At 37.3% G+C, this 22,167-nt stretch overlaps 1 protein-coding gene across 1 annotated transcript in view; it reads left to right on the forward strand.

Annotated features, from left to right (window-relative positions):
* LOC145690779 (uncharacterized) overlaps window positions 1-22,167 on the forward strand; it is a 43,596-nt gene that overhangs the window by 17,172 nt on the left and 4,257 nt on the right. Inside the window, exons 4-6 of the mRNA XM_081766034.1 lie at window positions 6,352-6,480; window positions 10,175-10,339; window positions 15,530-17,218. Of these exons, the coding sequence (XP_081622160.1) occupies window positions 6,352-6,480; window positions 10,175-10,339; window positions 15,530-17,218 (1,983 nt within the window). The remainder of the gene's footprint in view (window positions 1-6,351; window positions 6,481-10,174; window positions 10,340-15,529; window positions 17,219-22,167) is intronic.

Genomic DNA, 22,167 nt, shown 5'->3' on the forward strand with positions numbered 1-22,167 from the left:
TCAGAGCCAAAGTGGACTCAAACAATTCTTATCTTTATTACTTTTCTTACTGATATGCATATTAAGTCTTCGTATTTCTTTAACTTGGACTAATAATAGTCGTAGTGAACTAACTTGCATTGAAATAGTTCTTCTGTACTCTGCACTACTTTGAAATTGTCCATATAATTCTGTATAATGGTTTCACTTGTGCAACTGTGTATCTTTTTGTCCTTCTGAAATGACTCTTGACAACTATATTAACAAGTATATAAGGATCGGTAAAACGTATTTTTTTATCAGGAGTCCTTCGTGAGTGAGTCGGCAGACTTATCGCATTTGTGGCCAATTAGTCCCGATTTCGAGTTCAAATGGGGGACAATTTCTCTCGGATGTAAGCCGAGAAGCGGTTTGAATTTCGCTTTAAGCTTATGTGGTCTCTTCCTGCATAACCCGATTGTTGCATAATAACAGCAAGGCGAAAACTTATTTCTGTCCATATGTGATACAAATACATAGAGCAAGTTATTTAAACCAAAAAAACAGGTTTAAACCCCAAAAAATGGGTTTTTTGGTTTTTTTCAATAAAAACCATGGTTTTTTGCCAACCCTGGGTATCAGCGAAAACTCAACATTGAACATGCTTACTTGAATTTAACTGCAAGATAGGCTACAGAAGGACAAGGTGAATACTTTTGAAGTTAATCGATAACCTTTCCCTTCAAGCGGCATACATTATAATGTCCAGAATCAATTAATAATTAATGAATATGAAAGGGCCTATTCGGTTTGCTATTAGGACTAGACTGTGTCACGTGTCAGGTCAAAAGTCACGTTACGTGCTAAATCGAGTCCGGAGATTCAAAATCCAGATGTGAGATATTTCAAGCACGTAACTTTCTCGTGGGGCGCCATGGGTAAATAACAGAAAATGCATATACTTTATCATTATTATTGATTTTACTCAAACAGCTTGACTTTTGACAATGTTCTATCCATATTTACCGTATGTACTACACATCGTTTTTAAGCTCTTCATTTTTGTCTTGCAATAATCTTTCAATTAGCCATCTCCATATTATAGTTTTCGAGATAAGTAGAGAAATTGGTTTTCATCAATTTTCCATTGATTTGAACGTTTATTCCATCCATTTTAGAACAATTTGCTTTTGGAATATAGAATCTACAGAGTCTCTTCTACATTTGAGCTGAATTTCAGCCATCTCCCCCAAAATCTGTTCACATCATTACAACCGGATAGGCTCTTTAGCTAAGTTTTAGTAAAGAAGAAGTGCAAAGCCTAATGCTCATCATTGATTTAATTAAGCCCTTTAGTGTTATGAAATATTGACAACCTCATCTCACTCATTCCTATTTAGACGTGGCATGGTTAACCTTCCGCATTGTGAAGATTTTAACGTCTTAATGAGTAGTCAATATATTCTTGTAGAATATCCAGGATACTCAAGATCTCAAAGAACATTTAGAACTGCCGAAAAATCTTAATCAGGTTTCAGTAAACACTACGGTTTCTAGTGACAGTATTGTCACTTTCATTTATGAGATTGGAATAGTTAACTGTTCTCAGGATTTTTCCTCTTGTGTTTCTATTATTGCAGCAGTATATTTCATATTTTACTATTTATTCTTACAGCCTTTCTGCGCGACCTCTGTTTTAGTTTTTTTTTAAGTTTATTATCTGTAATTCGTAGACCGTATGTTAGAACTACCTATTTATTTCATAAATATTGTCAGAGATTTTGACCGTCGTTTGATCATGCTGGGTACGAGTGAATGCTGCATATTGGAGGTATCGTGCGCAAAGCGGATGCCTGAGATGTTCATTCCACGGTGAGACGCGTGGGGGGGGGGGGGACGTGTAATGATGCAGTGGGATAACTACGAGAATAGTGTTACAGTCATATCTGTACACAAAGTGGAAATTTCACCACCATCACGGATCTTCGCCATCCTGAAACTCCTGTAAATCGTTGAACGATTTTCCTACCGCAGCATCTAATATTACAGTCAAACAGGAAGTGTCAATGACCGGCAGCGTAGTGGCAGATCGCGCACAGTGAGAACACCACAGGCAGTTAAAGCCATATGTGCAAGGTTTCGGCGAAAGCCTATCAAGACTCAATCAGTAATGTCCCGAGAGATGCTCATTTCAAGATCTACCATATCACGAGTACTCAATCAGGACCTGGGACCCAGAGCCCACAAACAACATACAGATCACCTCCTGATTGTTGCGTTACGCAGGAAATGGTCACAGGACAATTCTTTCTTCCGACGAGAAGTTGTTCACAGTTTGAGCAGTCCTTTAATGATCAAAATGACCATGTGTACGCATCATTACCAGTGCAAGCTGCAGAGCGTATTTCCAGGGTACAAAGGTTCCATCATCCAGCATCAGTCATGATGTAAGTTTCAGTGGCACAACACGGCTTCATTTTTGTTAACAAGGGGTGAAGACATCAGCTACCGTGTACCAAATCAAGTGTTGGAGCTCACTGTGAAACCACTGAGTACCATTATGTTCCCCAATCAATATAGAACCTTCCAACAGGATTCTATTTCCACGCAGAAGGCACGATCAACACAGAAGTGGTTACATTCCAGTGTCCCACACTTCATCCCCACATCAGACTGGTTCTCTGGCAGCTCGGATCTGAACCCAGTCGACTACAAACTGTGGTCAGTGCTTCAGTCAATGGCCTGCAAGAACAGACACTCTAAGGTGGACTCCCTGAAGCGCGCCCTGGTCAAGGTAACCCGCCACTTCCTCATCGACACTGTTCGTAATTCCATTAACGAGTGGCCCATCAGACTCAAGGCTGAAGGTGGACATTTTGAAAACTGATTGATGCTCTTCATGCTCTACCTGCGGCGGCTCTGATAGAGCGTTCACCTCTGGTGCATGGGGTCCCGGGTTCGATCCCAGCTCCTGTCAAGTTGACTTTGTGGTGGACAAATACCGTATGCGTGGGTTTCGTCGGGGTTCTCCCATTTCCTCCCACTCTTCATTCCACCACTTCATTCATTTCTAATCATCACCGTCTCCTTTAGCCTAGCCGTGGGACGTAAAACTCAAAGATTTCTTCATGCTCTACACTTCTTCCATGTGTCATCTTGCAAAAAATATATCAATATATCTTCAACATTGTGTCTGTGTTTCATTTTCAAACCTCTGACAATATTATGAAATATCGTAACTAGGTACGTAGGTTTAGATATTTTATTTTGAATTTTTATTACAACATGTGTTAGCCATTGCTCTTATCATGATGGAGACAAATAGCCTTGCTGCTTACATCTCCATGAATTCTAATAATCAAATAATGAAACATTGACAAATAGCGTTTTTGTAAACAATGATAAAAACTTCTAATACAGAAGACGAACGAAGGCAAGGTAAAATTGAGAGTAGTTCTGAGCCGTATGGGATGACATTAAAGCGTTTCATTCCATTGTCCTAATTCCTGTACCTTCTGGTTAGTGTGTATATCAATTACCTTCTGCCTTCGTTACATCTGATTCGCACAGGCTTATTGAGAAGAATTCTGTTACCCCCGTATGCATGGCATGTTCCCTTATGTGCATCTTCCATTGTAGGCTCTTGGTCGCATTATTCGTATAACATTTGGAGTTCATAATGTATGAATTCTATCTTGTATGTAACTTAATTCATTCAACACGGTTTTCGTCTCCTTCTGCATCAAATATGCAGTCAGGTATATCGCTGTGAAGAAGGTCGATAACACTAAAGAGTATTTATTTTCTAGATAAATCCGATACATCATTTATCAGTGCAGGTGTACCTCTTCATTCAGATTAGGGAATGGCCATAGGATTGACAATCGTATTCTGAAGGCAGAAGGAAAAACATAAATTTATTCCTAAGAGTGTACAAAATATTATCATAACAGGGAAATATTACTAGACAGCTAGTAGTAGTTTCCAGTTTGAGGGCAGTAAGTGAGTACTCCAGGAATACGTTGAAGGAAGGGACAATAGGATTCTACAAATCTATATAAAGAAGCTAAATGATATAAATTTGAAAACTCCAATAATAACTTGGGTTTCCCTCCCAGTGTGGCCTAGATTGTCATACAAATTACAGAAAGTGGTTGACAGACCTTATTGGGTTATCGGGAATGGGACAATATATATTGGTTTAGTAATACCAGCGAACAACTTGTCTCTTTCTCTATCTCGTATTTTAGTTCACTCTAAATTTTGGTTTACTGGTTTTCAGCGCCCACAAAGATTATCATAAACCATACAAGCAGTCCTCGTCCTCGTCTCCACTAACCGCTGGGAAGTCTCAGGGAAGGAAAGAAATCTTCCGTATAGGGAAATGAATAAAGCAGATTAAAGCAAATGATGTAATAACCTTGTAAACGTTCCGTTGGTTTGTTAGGTTATGAGCGATTACTGATTGGAATCAAACATGAAATTTAAAATTGTAAGTACTAGTATTGTAACTTAACATAAGATATAGTAAACAACTTACAAGCATTAATACTATGAGAGTTAAAGCAATTGATAACTATCACAAGTTATACATTCAATAACCTGAGAGCTCAAAGAATACAGTTTATTTTTACTTTCTTTTAATTCGTTTATTTTTTTTAAATGGCCTTAAGAATTACTCCTTTTTCGTTTTATTTACGGTTTGCGTCAGTGGCATATGAAGTAAGTACGGCATAAAATCACTTAACACTTACGTTTCGCTGTATAACACTGCACTTGCCAAGGAGTTGAGGCACTAAAATCAGCCGCAGCTCCTCTTCTGGGCTATCCTCTCCACGAAGTTTCGCTTCCATCTGCAATGAGTACACCAGTAGTTAAGTTGCTGTGCGAGGAAGCGTCTCCGATACCTGTACTTCCCATGATAAGACTATCGTTTTACTGTACTATGAAGGTCATTGCTTATGCTACGAATAACTTATTGTGCCGATTCACTTTGAGCTTTGCTCGCAAATATTTCACTCTTTCTGACAACATAACATACAAGGGCTGATCAACGAAGACTGAGACTGATTATTGTACCGCAGTTTCCTTTGTTGCCGAATGCCGGCACATTTGATAGTTGAAAGAGTTGTGTTTCATGTATACTCTCACTAGGTGGCAGCATTGTATCGATAGGTTGGGAGTAATCCGCTGTGTTTCAGACATTGCTTCCATTTCGCCTCACAACGTGCTGTGTATATGCATACAACGGAGGTTACACGAGAAGAACAGTATAGAGCAATAAAGTTTTGTTTTTGCTTGAACTGTACAGCTTTTGAAACATACGAAAAGCTCAAGCAAGTTTACAGTTCGTTCCCACGAGAATTCAGATGGGAACAAAGTTTCTCAGCAACTTGTGAACAATAAAGTTATTATTCTCCACTGCATATGTTACGAAATTATCAAGATTCTGGCGACAGCAAGTTGATATGAAAAATTATAGAACGAAAACACTTCATATACAGTTCACTAAGAAATGCGGTTTTTTAAAAATAACTTGATAAAGGTTGAGTCCCAAATATCGATTCTAGTGGCATTTCAAATCGGATTTCACATATCACTCAAAGTATCCAGAAATTTAGAAAAGCATGTAACGGAATATAAAATTATTTCCGAAGCAAGGATTAATACATTCAGATGCTTATGAGGTGACGTCCGATCATACCTACATAGGTATGACTAAATGGAATATCGCAACTAGGATTAAAAAGCACATTAAGGACTCTAAAGAAATGTATCCGAACGTTTTCATAATTCTAAATATACCATAAACGTGTCAAAATTCTTCATAAAATATGATCATATCTAGAAAGAATAGTATTTGAATTATGTTACATTAAGACTGATCAAACAGTCTTAAATTTAGACTTCGGATATCTTGATAACAATGGAATCATAGAATTGCCTCATAACTATAGTTAGTGCCTCGGACATGAAAATATGGATCGCGTTTATCAGCCTTAAAGTCTAATAAAAAATAAACGATTATATTTATATTGTTTACATAAAGAAAAAATATAGGAAATTTTAAACGCTCTTAAACTCCACATGTGGATTTTCATAAGGAAAGTGGCCGAAGTATTAATATGAGGCTGTCCAGGGATACAAGATTTTTTTAATGTAGAACTTCATGGCAACAGGAGAGAAAATGGACCAGCACGTTTACAGGAAGTAGTTATTAGTTTTTGTAAAGTTATGCACGTTTTTGGTGAGACTAGTAAATATTTATTGATCTCACAACAAAGAAGAGACACTTTCAATATCTGAAGGATCCGCACTCCTTTGGAAGAAGTGTTAACGTTTTAAACTTTCATTGCAGTCATATTGCTATAAGTAATTCTTTCTTGTTTGCAGGCCCAGAACTTCTGGTCATGTAAAGAGAGGAAGAGGACGAAGAGGAAGACCTCGTACGAGGCCACTTCCGCCGGTAATGGTCTTTACACCCGAGAACGAAATCAAGAGTGAACCAGATGCGGGAAATAGGTAACAACTTGAAAAAAGTGTATTTTGTTGCTTTTATTAAAATATTTCATAAAGTTTAAGTAACAAGGAAGTTGAATGGAATATTTTCTTCTCATCGCTCAATACAAAGTGTAGAACGAATGGGCCTATCCGGTTTGCCGTAAGACCAGACTGTGTCACGTGATCACGTCAAAAGTCACGTTGCGTACTAAATCGAGTCCGGAGATTTCAAATCCATGGGTAAATCACAGACAATGCATATACTTTATCATTATTATTGATTTTACTCAAACAACTTGACTTTTGACAATGTTCTATCCATATTTACCATATGTACTATATATCGTTCTTAAGCTCTTCATTTTTGTCTTGCAATAAGCTTTCAATTAGCCATCTCCTTATAGTTTTTGAGATATGTGGACGACTTCATTTTTTCACTGATTTTCCATTGACTTGACTTTTCCATGTTTCGTGCTTTTTTGACTATGTTCCATCTATTTTAGAACAGTTGGCTTTTGGAATATAGAATCTACATAGTCTGTTCTATACTTAATTTGAATTTCAGCCATCTCCCTCTCTTGGTTTTTGAGATAAATTAAGGAATTATTTGTTTTTGATTGATTTTCCATTGACATTAATGTTCAAGTTTCGTGCTTTTTTGACTATGTTCCATCTATTTTAGAACAGTTGGCTTTTGGAATATAGAATCTACATAGTCTGTTCTATATTTAATTTGAATTTCAGCCATCTCCCTCTCTTGGTTTTTGACATAACTGGAGGAATTATTTGTTTTTGAGTGATTTTCCATTGACATTAATGTTCAAGTTTCGTGCTTTTTTGATTATGTTCCATCTATTTTAGAACAGTTGGCTTTTGGAATATAGAATCTGCATAGTCTGTTCTATACTTAATTTGAATTTTATCCATCTCCCTCGCTTGGTTTTTGACATAACTGGAGAAATTATTTGTTTTTGATTGATTTTCCATTGCCATTAATGTTCAAGTTTCGTGCTCTTTTGACTATGTTCCATCCATTTTAGAACAGTTGGCTTTTGGAATATAGAATCTACATAGTCTGTTCTATACTTAATTTGAATTTCAGCCATCTCCCTCTCTTGGTTTTTGATATAACTTGAGGAATTATTTGTTTTTGATTGATTTTCCATTGACATTAATGTTCGAGTTTCGTGCTTTTTGACTATGTTCCATCCATTTTAGAACAGTTGGCTTTTGGAATATAGAATCTACATAGTCTCTTCTCCATTTGAGCTGAATTTCAGCCATCTCCCTCGCTTGGTTTGTTCACATCATTGAAACCAGGTAGGCCCTTACCACCGTTTAAAAAAAGTCAAGCTCTAACATGATTAGTAATCAAGCTGCTCACACTTACATATTCTTCCTTTGTATGTCAGAATATGCTACTGGTACACATTTTAGTCACTGAAGCTTATTAAAGGAAGAATATTTCAGTTTTAGAAGGACTGTCTACAATTATTAGAGCAGAGGCTTTAGTATTAAAAGAACTACCTACAATTTTGGATTCATCTGTCTATATACTTATATATAAAATAATATGTATATCTGTGGACAGAATTTCATCAAATGTGATACGTGTATAAATCGTTAGATCTAATTGTGTACGAAGCCATTTTAAATTTTGGGCTTGAGAGTGCGTAGCAAGGTCAAAAGTTACAGACAATTCTCTGGTCATTTCCATGAACGCCCTGCTCGTATACAACCCGCATTATTTTTGCGGGTTTACATAGCAGTGCGATGGCTCAGTGGTAGAGCACTCACCTCCGGTGCTTTTGGTTCCTCATTCGATCCCAGCTCGCACCATGTGAACTTTGTGGTAGACAAACACCGTGGTCGTGGGTTTCCTCGGGGTTCTTCCGTTTCCTCCTAGTTTTCATTCCACCATTTCATTCATTTCTCAACATCACCGTCTCCTTTATCCTAACCGGCATAAGCGTGGGATGTAAAACTTAAAGATTTCATTCATTTTCAACTGGAATTTCGGCAATTTCTTCTCGGATTTTGGCTTTCAATTTTTGCATTGTAAAACAAGTCGACTAAGGAACATTTTGCTTTTAAGATTACTCCACAAATGAAATCACAAGGTGACAAATCAGAGGATCTGGGAAGCCATTAAAAGTCACCAATTTTCGAAATTACACGTTCCCCAAACAATTGGCGTACATCAGCCATCAATATTCGTCCTGTGTGGGACGTTGGTCCATCTTGTTGCAACCAGGCTGTACCAGTAATGTGGGAAATATCTGTTGTTGCACAACAAAGGTTTCAAGCATGGCGACGTAACGATTCGATATGACTGTAATCGCATGCCCATTCTCGTCCTCAACAAAATAAGAGTCCATCACACCGTATGCTAACATAGCACACCACCCAGTAACTTTGTTGCTGTGCAATGGACGCTCATGTAGTTCCATAGGATTGTCTTGATAAAATTTTGATCGCGAAAGCACGTTGCACAGATTAACTAAATGGCAGGGTGTCGTTGACAGGCTGGCATCAGTGTTACCAAACGCCCACTGTTGCCAACACAACTTTCAAAATCTCCGGTTTCTTTGAATCACCCTTTAGAAATCACGCGCCACAATTTTTCACCAGAAGCAATAGAAGTTCTGTAGCGACGGGATTCTGATGTGACCGGAAAGATGCCAGAAGGCCATCGAACAAAATGGTGCATATGTGACTTCATAATGTTATTTTCAAACTAGAATAAATGTGTTTTCAATTTTAACCTCCAAAGGTTTAGTACTTTTTAGACTTAGGATTAGGAATTTGATTTCTAGGCTGTCAGCATCTATGACCATGGTAGCCCTTTACGTATGAGGGATGACGTCCCTCGGCGATTACACTATCTGAGGAAAGGGAAGGAAAGAAGCAGTCTGAGACCTGTATGTTATATATCATCCCGGCATTTGCCTGGTGTGAATGAGGAAAACCCAGGAAATTCTCAGTCAGGTGGCTGGCCTGAAAAAGATTTTCACCTTTTGGACCGAGTGTCCCCACTGGGAATCGAACCCGGGACCGCTCGCACCAAAGACGAAAGACCTGTGCACTATGCGAGGTCACAAGACAAAAAATGAAATGAAATCTTTAAGTTTTACGTCCCACGATTATGCTGGTTAGGCTACAGGAGACGGTGATTATGAGAAATAAATGAAATGGTGGAATGAAGAAAGTGGGAGGAAACGGGGGAACCCCGAGAAAACCCACGAGCACAGTGTTTGTCTACCACAAAGTCCACACGGCGCGAGCTGGGATCGAACCAGGGACCCCAAGCACCGGAGGTGAACGCTCTACCACTGAGCCACTGTGCCCCCGCGAGGTCACAAGACATTTTAGACGACCTGATACATGTTTCCCTCCGGTTTTTCTCATCTATATATTAGTTTTCTCTCTTCAAGATCCAATTTTGCTTGTAGCAATAAAGATATTCTCATCCTTAGCTTGTAAATTAGTATTTGACTTGTCTAGTATTTCAACAGAAAAGAAAACTAGTTTTGAACACCATCTTTTAATGAATCAGTATATTCGGTTTCCGTTCTTTGCTAAAATAAATGCAATTTTATTTCATACACAAAACCAAAGATACCAAGCCCTCTCGATATCAAGCATATTTCTGTATGAAGGAGAATATTACTGAGTTGTTGTGGTTGCTGTTATTTATTTTCTTATTTATTTGCAGCATAACGATAACACCTCCTCGAAAGAAAAGAGGGAGACCACCGAAGCCAAAGTTTGTGTTGCCAAAGCCTATATTGAACCCCGAAGTGGAAAAAGCGATAGAAGAAAATAGGGACATCGACCTCTCAGCATTGGTTGGGAACATCACTACCGCTCCACCCCCCAAGTAAGTATACTGTTTATACAAATAACGATAGAAGAGCTACAGTAGCATACCGTAGTCGATAAGGCATCTATCTTCCGGTTGAGCGGTCCGGGTTCGATCACCGTAGGAGGCGGGAAATTTGTCTCATTCTGCTTTCTTTACAGTGCAGCTCTGAAGTTCACTCATCTCCTATAAAATGGGTTGCTGAGGAAGTAAAAAAGACGGAGAGTGGTGCTGTCTACATTACCTCAGTGAATGCCAAACTCAAGAAAGTCCGGAGCCTTTGCCTCCATACGTAAGCTCTTGAGCCATCTTGGCCTGTCCCTAAAGAAAAGTGACCTTTCCTTAGAAGTAACGATAGAATATTTGTGCATTAACTTCTTCGAGCCTGTTTGGAACAAGATTTGAAGATTTAGTATAGTCTTAACTTAATATAGTCTTACTCCAGTTGTCAATGAAATACCATATTTACGCAATTCTAAGACGCACTTTATTGTTGATTTTTTCCTCCAAAATCAAGGTGCGTCTTAGATTTGAGTTACGCAAATTTAGGCCAGATAAGATGGAGTTTTGCCAAAAATTGTTAATCCCGTTTGTCACGATTCTGTAAAGGATGTGTATTTTGTGTGTACGAACAGAATGCACAACTAAAATCGTGCATTTTACGCGCAATAAAAACCGTTTCAAATTACTCCGCAAACCAATGGCAAATCAAAAAAATGAACCATTCTTGTGAATTTACGACAGCGAAGATTGTTCCTTCCGCTCCCACATACAGTGGCTGGTGTCTTCCTCCGTTTAAAGAGCACAAACAAGTGAGTCACACATCTTGAAGCACGACAGTTGATAACAAAATAAGGAGTTGAAAAATGCTGCAAATCAGGAGAACAAACAGATTTGGAAGGGAGGGAAATGGCGCGGGTGGGTGAGTCATTGTTTGAGAATGACAACCTGCTTCTCCGAAGATTTGCATTGCAGCTTCCGGCATTGTGACCCGTTCGAAAAGACCTGTTCGTTCGTGATATGGCTACCATTTGTTTCTCGCCAAGGATGCGTCGTACATTCGAGCATTTTTTCCAATTCCTTCAAAAACTGGGGGTGCGTCTTACATTTAAGGGCGTCTTAGATTCACGTAAATACGGTAATAGTAGATGGGTGCGGGTCCTATTCAGATTGATCTTTCTTACAAAGTTTCTTTAAGTTTCTTAGTCATGTGAAACAATTTGGGAGGAATTCGACCTCAGTAATTGAGTGCTCGAATTTTTGAGTCTTGAATCGTGTTTACTTAGCGATTGACGAGAAACCTTCAGCGAGTAATTTCTCGACTTGTCCGTGCACTATACTAGCAATTTTTAGGGAATTTGATTTATCAAAATTCTTTTATATTTTTATCATGTCCGTCCGTCCATCCATCCGAGAGACAAAAAATCTCGATAACTACTTGCTTCATCATCACTGAATTTGGTCAGAGGTTGATAGTTACGAAACAAGTTCCATTTTAGACCAAATACGCAAACCGGAAGTGGCAGAAATCAATCAATTTTAACGTTGATTATTATAGAGCGAAATGGAAACAGATAGCAAGAAGCAGTTTTCTGCAATCAACTAAGAATATATACCATGTCCATTCTATTCTCTCTCTGGTAGAACCGGAAGTGGCATGAATATACTGGCACTTTCGGTTTCAATAATAATTGAAAAAATATCACATCATAAAAACCAAAGTTCTTTACGTGGTATACAGATGACACTGCTACTTATTTCATTAGTCTTTTGTCTATTTTTTTCCCTTTATAATAATAACCACAATTCTTGGAGAGCAATTCGTTGCCAGGGCGTTGGATGTCAGGCTATATGAGGGTTTTCGCATGGCCGTCGTATTTTCTCCTTTTTTTTCATGTTATTCGTCTCCCTTAGCACATACGGAATGGGGGATGGACCATTAAAAAAAAAAAAAAAAAAAAAAAAGCTAAAATTTTGTACGATACGAATGCAATGGCAAACTGTCTGATATATTCATATTCATCTATCTATTAAAATACAACAAAAGCGCCTGAGCTCCAACCTACGAACTTTGATTTACGGTTATTTGTGATTTCACGTTTAACAAAAACAAATATTTTAAACTATGTGTACTTTAAATAAATTATTTCAGTAGACCTTTTTTCATATAAAGTTTATTTTTTTAAAATTATTGTTCAAAGCTTTTGTATTTTAATAAACCTTTCCCAAAATCAATGCAAATGAATTGTGCTGCCATCTTTGGAGTTCTTTTAAACTATACGTTTGTGGGCGTTTATATGTTTGTGGCCAATCCTTTCGACAATGAGATCTCGGAAACTACAGGCTCTAGAAAGATGACGTTTTCACTTATCGATTGCAAATTTTGTGTAGATTGTCCAGTTCTAATTGAATATTTAAAACACATGGCCATTATTTCTTTATTATGTTTTTACGGGTACACTGGAAGTGTTGAAATTTAAAAAAAAAAAAAAAAAACCTAAAGAATCCCTATCCTATACATTATACATTCCAACACCACATAATTGTATATTTGGGTTGCATACCTCTCAGGCGTTAACTTCATGGTCAAATGATAATGAAAAACGAAGGATAGCCATTTCTCCACTCTAACAGTAAGTTGAATCTTTATTGTTTGGAGTGTTTTACCCAGTGAACGCGATATATCACTGACATTATAATTAATTATGTGTGTAATGTATTTTGTTATTACATACTGCATGCAAGAAGAAAAAAAAACACTGATCATACATGAATTAAAAACTCCGACCAGAAGTAGGCTCAAATCTTGCAAACGATGCGAGATATTGAAAGAGTAATCGACAAAATCTTCCCTTTATAATATTTCTTGCCAATTTTTATCAAGACTTTTTTCACTTGTGTTTGTAGAGGGACATGTACAGAAGTGAGGAATAACAAGGAGATTCATGCTCATATGTGAATGATGCGCTGTGTAGAGAGCGCAGGTTCAGCTAGTATACATATATAAAACTAGCAAATGGTCCGACATTTTCCTGCAAACTTACCAAATTGTTTGTTATATTTATAGAGGCAATGTATAAATTTTGAGGATCGATAAGAAATATAATTTACTAATAATAACGAATTTTAAGAACTACATCACAATCGTAGTCTATGTTTAATCTTAATTCATGTTTGCTTTAAGTTTGCCTTAGATTCACAAAAATTCGTGATAATTTGGTAAAATATAGTGTTTCAGTTTTCAAAATGTTATGTTCATTACGTTAAAGTTTCTAAATCATTAAAAACTACGGAATTTCCTCGAACAAAAGTTGTTTTACATTTAAATAAAAATGTTTGGGAATAGACTGAAATCGTCCTGTTAATGTAGCTTTTTATGAATGAATCATACAAGAGTAGGAACGATTAGACATGAAAAAAAGTCATATTTTCCTATTTCAGTACAGAAACAACATTGATTCAAAGATCAAAATATTCGTGTACCCTTTCTAGATCAAGTCGCTAACGCACGTGCTTTCTGTACCCATGTTCCCGTGTTCGATTCCCGGTGGAGGTAGTCGTATCGGATATAAACCCGATCACTGATTCGGATCCCGCCTTAAGCAATGGGCCCTGTCTTACATAGCCTTGGAACTGAAAAGAGACGTTAAACTTAAATGAATAAAAATCGAACATACCGGTCACGGCACGAATATGAGACTAAGATTTAAACAGTCCCATATTCCTGTTTCAAAATTCTACCATATATTTCTGAATCCAAGACGACCTCATTTAGAGAGACAAATCTATGGCACATACTGAATATATTTTCAGAACTTCTTATAAAATTACACTAAATTCAAATCAGATACAGATTTCCCATAGTCTTCCTGAATTTGTGAACGTTGTATGCTAAAGCGGCAGACGAGAAAAAGTGTAACGTCAGAGCTTAATAGAAGCCCGTGATTCTGTTCAGTAAAGAAGAACTCCACACCATATGTCGCAAAAGCAGGACGATTCCATATGTTTGAGCACGAAATTGGTGAAAAAAAAAATAAGTTTGGAATTCAGAAATATATGGTAATTTTCTGGAAAGCACATACCCTTATCAAGGAGCATAAAATGCAAGCCAGTAGGTAAGCGGTAGGTGTGACTATTCAACTATCTTGTTGCTTAATTTTAATACAATATTAGCTGAACCTGCGCGTTCTACACATCGCATCATTCACATATGAGCATGAATCTCCTAGTTATTCCTCACAACATCTGTACATGTCCCTTTACAGACACAAGTGTAGGATATCTTGATAAAAATTGACAAGGGGTATCATAAAGGGGAGATTTTTTCCATTATTTTTCAATATCTCGCAATGTTTGCAAGATTTGAGCCCACTTCCGGTTAGTGTTTCTAATTCATGTATAATCAGTGTTTTCTTTCTTCTTGATGCAGTATGTAATAAGCAAATACATTACACACACAATTAATTATGTCAGTGATATATGGTGTTCATTGGACAAAACACTCCAAACAATAAAGATTTATCTTAGATTGGAGAAATGGTTATCCTACCTTTTTCATTATCATTTGGCTATAAAACAAACGACAGAAAGATATACTAACCCCGTATACAAATGTGTGGTGTTAGAATGTATAACTCGTAGGATATGATACTTTATTTTTTTTAATTTCAACACTTCCAGTGTACCCCTAAAAATGTAATAAAAGAAATAAGTGTCATTTTTAAAAAAAATATTTAATTAGAACTGAACAATCTATACAAAATTCCAATCGACCAGCGAAAACTGCATCTTTCTAGAGCCTATGGTTCCCGAGAACTCTGCCTACCAGTGACGACGCTAGAGAGATCAGGCCTGCCCTGTCCGTTAACATAGTCTGCTTCCCGCCCCCAAACATTATTGTATTGTAATGTGGGTTAAGTAATATAAAATTTATTTACAAAAAAAAAAAAAAAAAAAAAAAAAAAAAAAAAAAAAAAAAACGCTTGCTCTGTCGTCCATCAAGAAATTAAATCTGGCGTCGTCACTGCTGCATATTGTTCTATTATAAATCGAAAGTTACCCTTAGCTTATCGTTCCCAGTAAACTCGATGAATGCAGAATGATCATGATGAAAAGCGTAATAACCCTATATACTTAATGAAGTAGATCTAAATGCTAATATTAGTGATAAAATTGACTGTTAAAATTTATTTTTCTTTTTCTTTGAAGGCCGCAACTCGAAGGCAAGAAGAAACGAGGAAGGCCACCCAAAGTACATGTTGTTGATCACATCCGATCGTTTGAAGTAAGAAGGAAGCACAATTCTATCAGATCATTTTGGCCACCAAGAAACAAAGCAGATCTCACGTGTGATGTATGCGGTAAAACTTTCAACTTGCCTGTTGTATTACAGCTGCACAAAAGAGTACATAATGGTGAGAAGCCCCATGCATGCAGCATGTGTGGCAGAACGTTCATTGCTAAAATGTATCTGTTGAAACATCTACGATTCCATCTGCGACAGATACCGTTCGTCTTCAAGGGTGTGGATGGTGGTGACTTAAAATTTCCCCTTCGAGGGTTCCCAATTTCAACCCCTTTTGAGTGTAAACAGTGTGATAAGAAGTTTGTGTGCAAAGCTGGACTATTAAGCCATCTACGAAGTCATAATAGCGTGATTCGAATGCATGAATGTCAAATATGTGGGAACGCCTACCGTAAAAAGGACCATTATAATCGTCACATGAGAACGCACACCGGGGAACGACCATATCCATGTCAGATTTGTTCACGCGCTTTCCCACGAAAGGATCGCTTGATGCGTCATATTAGCAGTCATTTTGGGAAGGAACACTTCCCGTGCAGAATCTGTGGTAAGGCGTTCCTATCCTCTGAAGAACTGAACGGACACAGCGCCACACATACTGGAGAAGAACCATTGATTACCAATATGTTTAACAGCTTGGAACTTTTGCGCACCCTAGAGAACGATTTTGGTGGCCGGAATCACATGTGTGATCGATGTGGGATGTCTTTCTACACGAAAGCAGAATTAGATAGTCATAACAAGACGCATTTAGACTATAGACCATTTGCATGCACACAATGCGGCAAATGCTTCTCGCGGAAAACCCATCTTGCGCGACATGAAGAGTCACATCTAGGCATCCGACCATTTAGTTGCCCAATCTGCAGTCGCGCTTTTACTAGAAAGGATCACTTGACGAAGCATCAGTTAACGCATTCGGGTGAGAAGAACTTCTCGTGTGACATATGTTCGCAGTCTTTTACGCGAAAAGATCTGTTAAAATCACATAGAAAGCGCCATTCAGACGATAGGCCGTATACTTGTATTTTATGTTCGAAAACGTTCCGTGATAGTGGTAGTCTGAGAATTCATATACGCTTACATTCTGGCGAAAGACCGTATATATGTTCAGTGTGTGGAAAGGGAATGATATCGTCGAGTAGTTTATCCATGCACTTGAAACATCACGCTGGGATCAAGAACTTTACGTGTACCGTTTGCGGAATGGCTTTTGTTCGCAAGAATGATCTTCAGCGACATCACAGAAGGCGTCATGCTAAGAAAGATGAGAATAATGAACAAAACCAACCCACAGCCTTGGCGCCGCTGGTGGAATCAGCACCTAGTACTGAAGTGGTCGTGGAGCCATTGCTGCCTTCATCTCCTGGCGTCGACGAAATCCCGTCATCACCACCTTCGCCTCCTGATGTCAAAGTCATCCTGATACCACCACCTTCAGCTCCTGGCGTCGAAAAAACTCCGCAACCATCACACTCGTCTCCTGGCGTTGAAGAAGCCCCGTCAGCACCAACTTCAGTCACTGGCGTCGAAGCAAGTCCATCACCACCGCCTTCCCCGATGTTCATAACTCCAGAAGTACAGATTAACGAGTAAGATTTTGGGTACTACATCTGTATCTACTTCTACTTTTACGATTCTTTTAATTATTGAATAATATACATACTTATCCTATGTATATGTAGAGTCCGGACTTCATGCAATGTCAAACTGCAAATGAAGCCCACAGGAGAAATGTCACACAGTTATAAAAGCAGATGTAACCGGTACTTTTTGTAGTATCATTGGTATCTTGTGTTAATAGTGAAAGAAGCATTAGTCTCTAAACATTCCTGTCTTGTAGTATTAAAGAGAGAGAGAAAGAAAATGCGATATTTTAGGGTTCAGAGGCCACACAGTGGAATAAACAGTATGACACTTCCTTAACAAAGTGGATACCTGTGTCCAATCCCGATTTAAGGCCTGCTGTCTGAAAATTTCGGTGGTTTTTCTGCAGAATCTGGGTCAAATGATCAAAGTTCCTTTCTCCGGCTGAATAACGGTGATAGGTAGAGCAGGTCATGCCAATATTTATTAAAATTGTACTTAGTTTAAAAGTACCTTTTTTATTTAATTCAATTGTTTATATCTGGTTATTACAATCCTCAGCACAAGTCCTTTCAGAAAAGTTCTGTGGTTTGACGAAATACATCACCGTTAATTAGCTTTTCATGTATCAGTAACTTACGCACTTCCAGTAGTCTTTCAACTAAATTCTCCTTGTACCTTTAAGACTTCTTTTGTGTGTACACCGGTATCTTGTAAAGCTAGCGATTTTAGTTGATATTTGACCTCAGAGCTCTTTCATGGCTGTAGGCGCCTTTGGCGTGGGAGGTGGGTTCGGATCCCACGTAGAGCTGTAGGTGTCTCATATAGCTTTGGTGCTGAAAAGGACGTAATACTCTAACCCTACCATTCATTTCACTTCACTAATAAACGTAACAGATAGACAAAAACTGATTACATTTGAATTTTATCAAGATCATCTGATCTGTAAGTTTAAAATCTGTGCCGTTACTTCATTAGACAACACACTTAGACTGAGAAAAAGAAAATTGCCTTGAAAACCCTAATTTAATCAACCAATACATTTTAAATTGTGTTTTTACCACCTTAGACTGACGAAAACGGTTGGTCGAAGTATATTCTTTAATTAGAGATAGAAAGCATGTTGTAAGCATGCTATCATGTAGTAGCAGCGACATAGGAAGGTGTCGTTCCAGGAGAAAGGTGTAGAGAAGTGCTGGCGGTGTGAGAATGGCCATGAAACTACCGTACAAGTGGTGTACTTACGAAACGATCTTCTTACAAGCTTAAAAAAAATTTAAAAAAAATCACCTTGTCCGTGTGAATCCTGTTATAGTTGAGTTCAAACAAACCCGTGAAACATTGAATTTTCGGTGATAGATGTCAGCATTGTCAAGATGATTATTATATATCCTATTCCTATTCAGAACTTTGTTTTCTACCTGTCTAAACAATCAATGCCGACACCAGAAGTTCGTCGTTTAGCGTCTTTGGAACAGGGTGAAGAAGAGCAAGGTGGGTATTCTTTGAATTTATTGGTAAGTTTGCTCTTCAAGCAGCTGACGTAATAATATTGATCATCTTACTTGTCTGTTTTTCCATTGCTCCAAATATCTGTTTATTTGGTTTATCGAAAATGGGAGAGCAAACAATGACATTCTAGAGTATCCAAGTTGGAACTTACTGGATTAATGAATGTTATCACAGGAATCTGCCATGTATATAAAGTAACCTATCATTCTATTAGAAAATACTTGTAAATATAGCCCGGCAGTTGTGCCAAAATACCATTTATTGTAAGCATTAATAGTATTTGCCCTTCTGTGGTTGCTTCTTAAGTTTTTTTTTTCCCTCTAACTATGGCCTATGGAACCCAGAGGCTCAATGCCGCATTCACAAAAACTTTCCATTGACTTCTGTTTTTAGCCAACTGGATCCAGTTTCTACTTTGTATTCCTATTTCTGCGAGATCTATCTTAATATTGTCCTCCTATTTGCGCTAAGGTCTTCCTAATGGTCGTTTTCCAATTGAATTTCCAGTTAAAAGTTTGAAAGCGTTCCTACTTTCTTTCATTTTGACTTCATGACCCTAACAATATTTGCTAAAAATTATGCAGTTCCTCCTTACGAAATTTCTGCCATTTCTCGTGAGTCCGAATATTCGTGTCAGGATTTTATTCTCAAATATTTTCAGTATTTCTTCTCAGAGTAAGCGGTCATGTTTCGCAGCTATACAGGACAACATGATTGATTATCGTTTTATATATTCTAAGCTTCAAATTCCTCGACAGAATTCACGGCACAAAAGATTTTGAACTGAATAATAAACACGACCTACTTTTATTCGACTTCAATTTCTTCGTGAATATGGTTTTGGTCTGTTAATATTGATCCAAGACATTTGAAAGTATCCGCTTTGTCGACAGTATTATTTGATATTTTAACGCATCCATACATTTTTCGTACATTACTACCGAAAGTACAAGTCATTCCTCGCAGATTACCTGTGAGATATGGAATTTAAAACTCCTTATAGGATGGACAAATCATTGTTGACCAATCAAATGTGTGAAAAACATGTTTGATGTTGCTAAAGTTCAAACATCAGACTGTGACGTGCAGCAGATGTGATCTTGCCACATCCGTAGATGTTGAATGCGTGTTCAGGTCTCAAACGCATCTCAGCGGATAGACAAAACTTGTGTGTGGATAGTTTAAGGAAAAAGTCATCCTCGCTGGTCTAGTGGCTACCTCGTTTACCTTTTGTGCATGTGGTCCCTGGTTCGATTACCGGTGGGAGAGCACAAAGTATTTAGTTTCACGGTCATTCATTTTCATCATCCGTTCCCCTTAGCCTAAAGCCAGAACCATGAGACAGGAAGAAAGAAAAAAAAAAAAAAATAGGGAAAATGTTTTTGATGTCGTGCAATCAGAAGAGAACTATTTGTTGTATTACATGACTACTTTACCAAGTAGGGGTCGCGGTGGCTCGGTAATGAGCGTTTATCTCAGATGTCATGCGGCCCTTGATTCGGTCCCAAGGAGCTTTGTGGTGGACACATACTGTGTGCGTGAGTTTTGTTGAGGTTCTCCCACTTTCTTCATTATACCATTTCATTCATTTCTCATCATCACTGTCTCCTTTAGCCTAGCCGGCATAACCCTGGGACGTCAAACTTATAAAGATAAGATCATTAGCGTATTTTCTCTGAAGTTTTACGTGTATGAGCTTTTGGTAAATTAATGACCAAAGTACAAGGAATATATCCATTTTTTTCAATATAAACTGCCATTTTTTAATGCCACTTTTATAATTTATTTTGCTATTTTCGATGTTTTATCTTGCCATAACTGTCTGTCTTAAAACACATTATAGTTCGTGAAGTTATAAAAATAACGATAAAAAATGTATGTATTTCACTAGGTAAGGAAAAGTGTGCATTATACATGTAAGTCCGGGCTCTATTGAGTAGAAACATGTTAGTTTCTTGAGTAGAAAGACTTAGTTAGGACTGTAACTAGTTTCCAGATTACAGTCTCTAATAAAAAATAGTTATAATTTTTGTATGTATATATTTCTTAAACTTTTACCGAAGTTTATGTGCCATACACCACAAAATGTACTTTATATTACAAGATAAATATATATATTTGCATTACACATTTAACCCACTGAGAAAGTTCGTGTTGTTGAAAGTAGCTTGTTTCCCATGTGGCAGTTGTGTATGTTTTCAATAACTTCACTGTTTCAGAGGAAATAAACGAACAGTTTTGTTGTTGAGGTTGATGGACAGGTGAACATATTTGTGTCAAGTGTTGGGGCAAATCTTTCAGAAGTAATGATGTCGATCAAATGAGATAACGCCCGAGAAAAGATCTGATTAAGATTATCTTCTGAAGAACTCATAGTTACTAAATGAAAACGTCGCTAATTTAAAAAAGGCAAAAATTATAATGAATATATTCTGAGATAATTAGTGAAATATATATATATTTTTAGTTACATACATGAACTTACATTGAGCATTATGAGATGATAATGAAATGTGTATATGTTGTAAATACATCATTAATATGTAAACTGTAGCTTTTGAACAATGCAGCATCTTGAACTGGAGATAATGTTTGATTTTCAATATTTGAATGCCGGAAAAAAATAGTTCAAATAGATGTTCATGAGTTTCTAATATATATTTAGCATTCCAGATGTTTTCGTGCGTCAGGTATTTAAATTTAAGGATAATCTCTATGTATTTTTTTATTATTATTATTTGCTCCTTGAACTGTATGGATAATTCTATTTGTATTGTTAATATCGTAACACATATTTATTAGTAATAAGGAAATGAGAGTATTGTGTAGTATCACCAGTATGCATTTTATGATATAATCAAGACATGTTCAGTGTACGAGACATGTTAGCAAACCAAATATATATATATAAAAGGCTATAAAAATTAAATAATTGTGTATATGCATGCTATTATTTTACTTGATAGTTACTTTTTATCCTTTAACTCAGACAGAAGAAACGAATAGAATTTATTTCTGTTTTCTGAAGAACAATGGCGAAGATCAAAGAGGGCACTAGTGTTGCTCATGAACATCAGTTCCCTCACAGTTTCCGGGTTGCTAATTGGTTAACACACGTGCTGTATGACCTTGTAGTATTGGATGTGATCCTAGTGGAAGTCTGTGCGATTTCAGATTCCATTTAAATTTGTACATCTCATTTCTACATCGTTCGTGCAGTAATATGAAATAATAATAATAATAATAAACTTCCGCGGATGCGAACTCGAGCATTCCTTCGTTAAGAACCTTGCTGTTTCATAAAGACGTTAAAGCACAGTTACTCATCAGTCGCGGCGGTAGTACTTCGTGCTATTTTATCGACTCAAAACGCTATCATAAAACCAGAGTCCTTTTGCGACCACATGCTGTTTTAATACTAGTGTAGAATTCACCAGTAGTG

Source organism: Thermobia domestica, chromosome 7 (genome assembly GCF_964235325.1).
Source record: "Thermobia domestica chromosome 7, izTheDome1.hap1.1, whole genome shotgun sequence".
NCBI lineage: Eukaryota > Metazoa > Arthropoda > Insecta > Zygentoma > Lepismatidae > Thermobia > Thermobia domestica.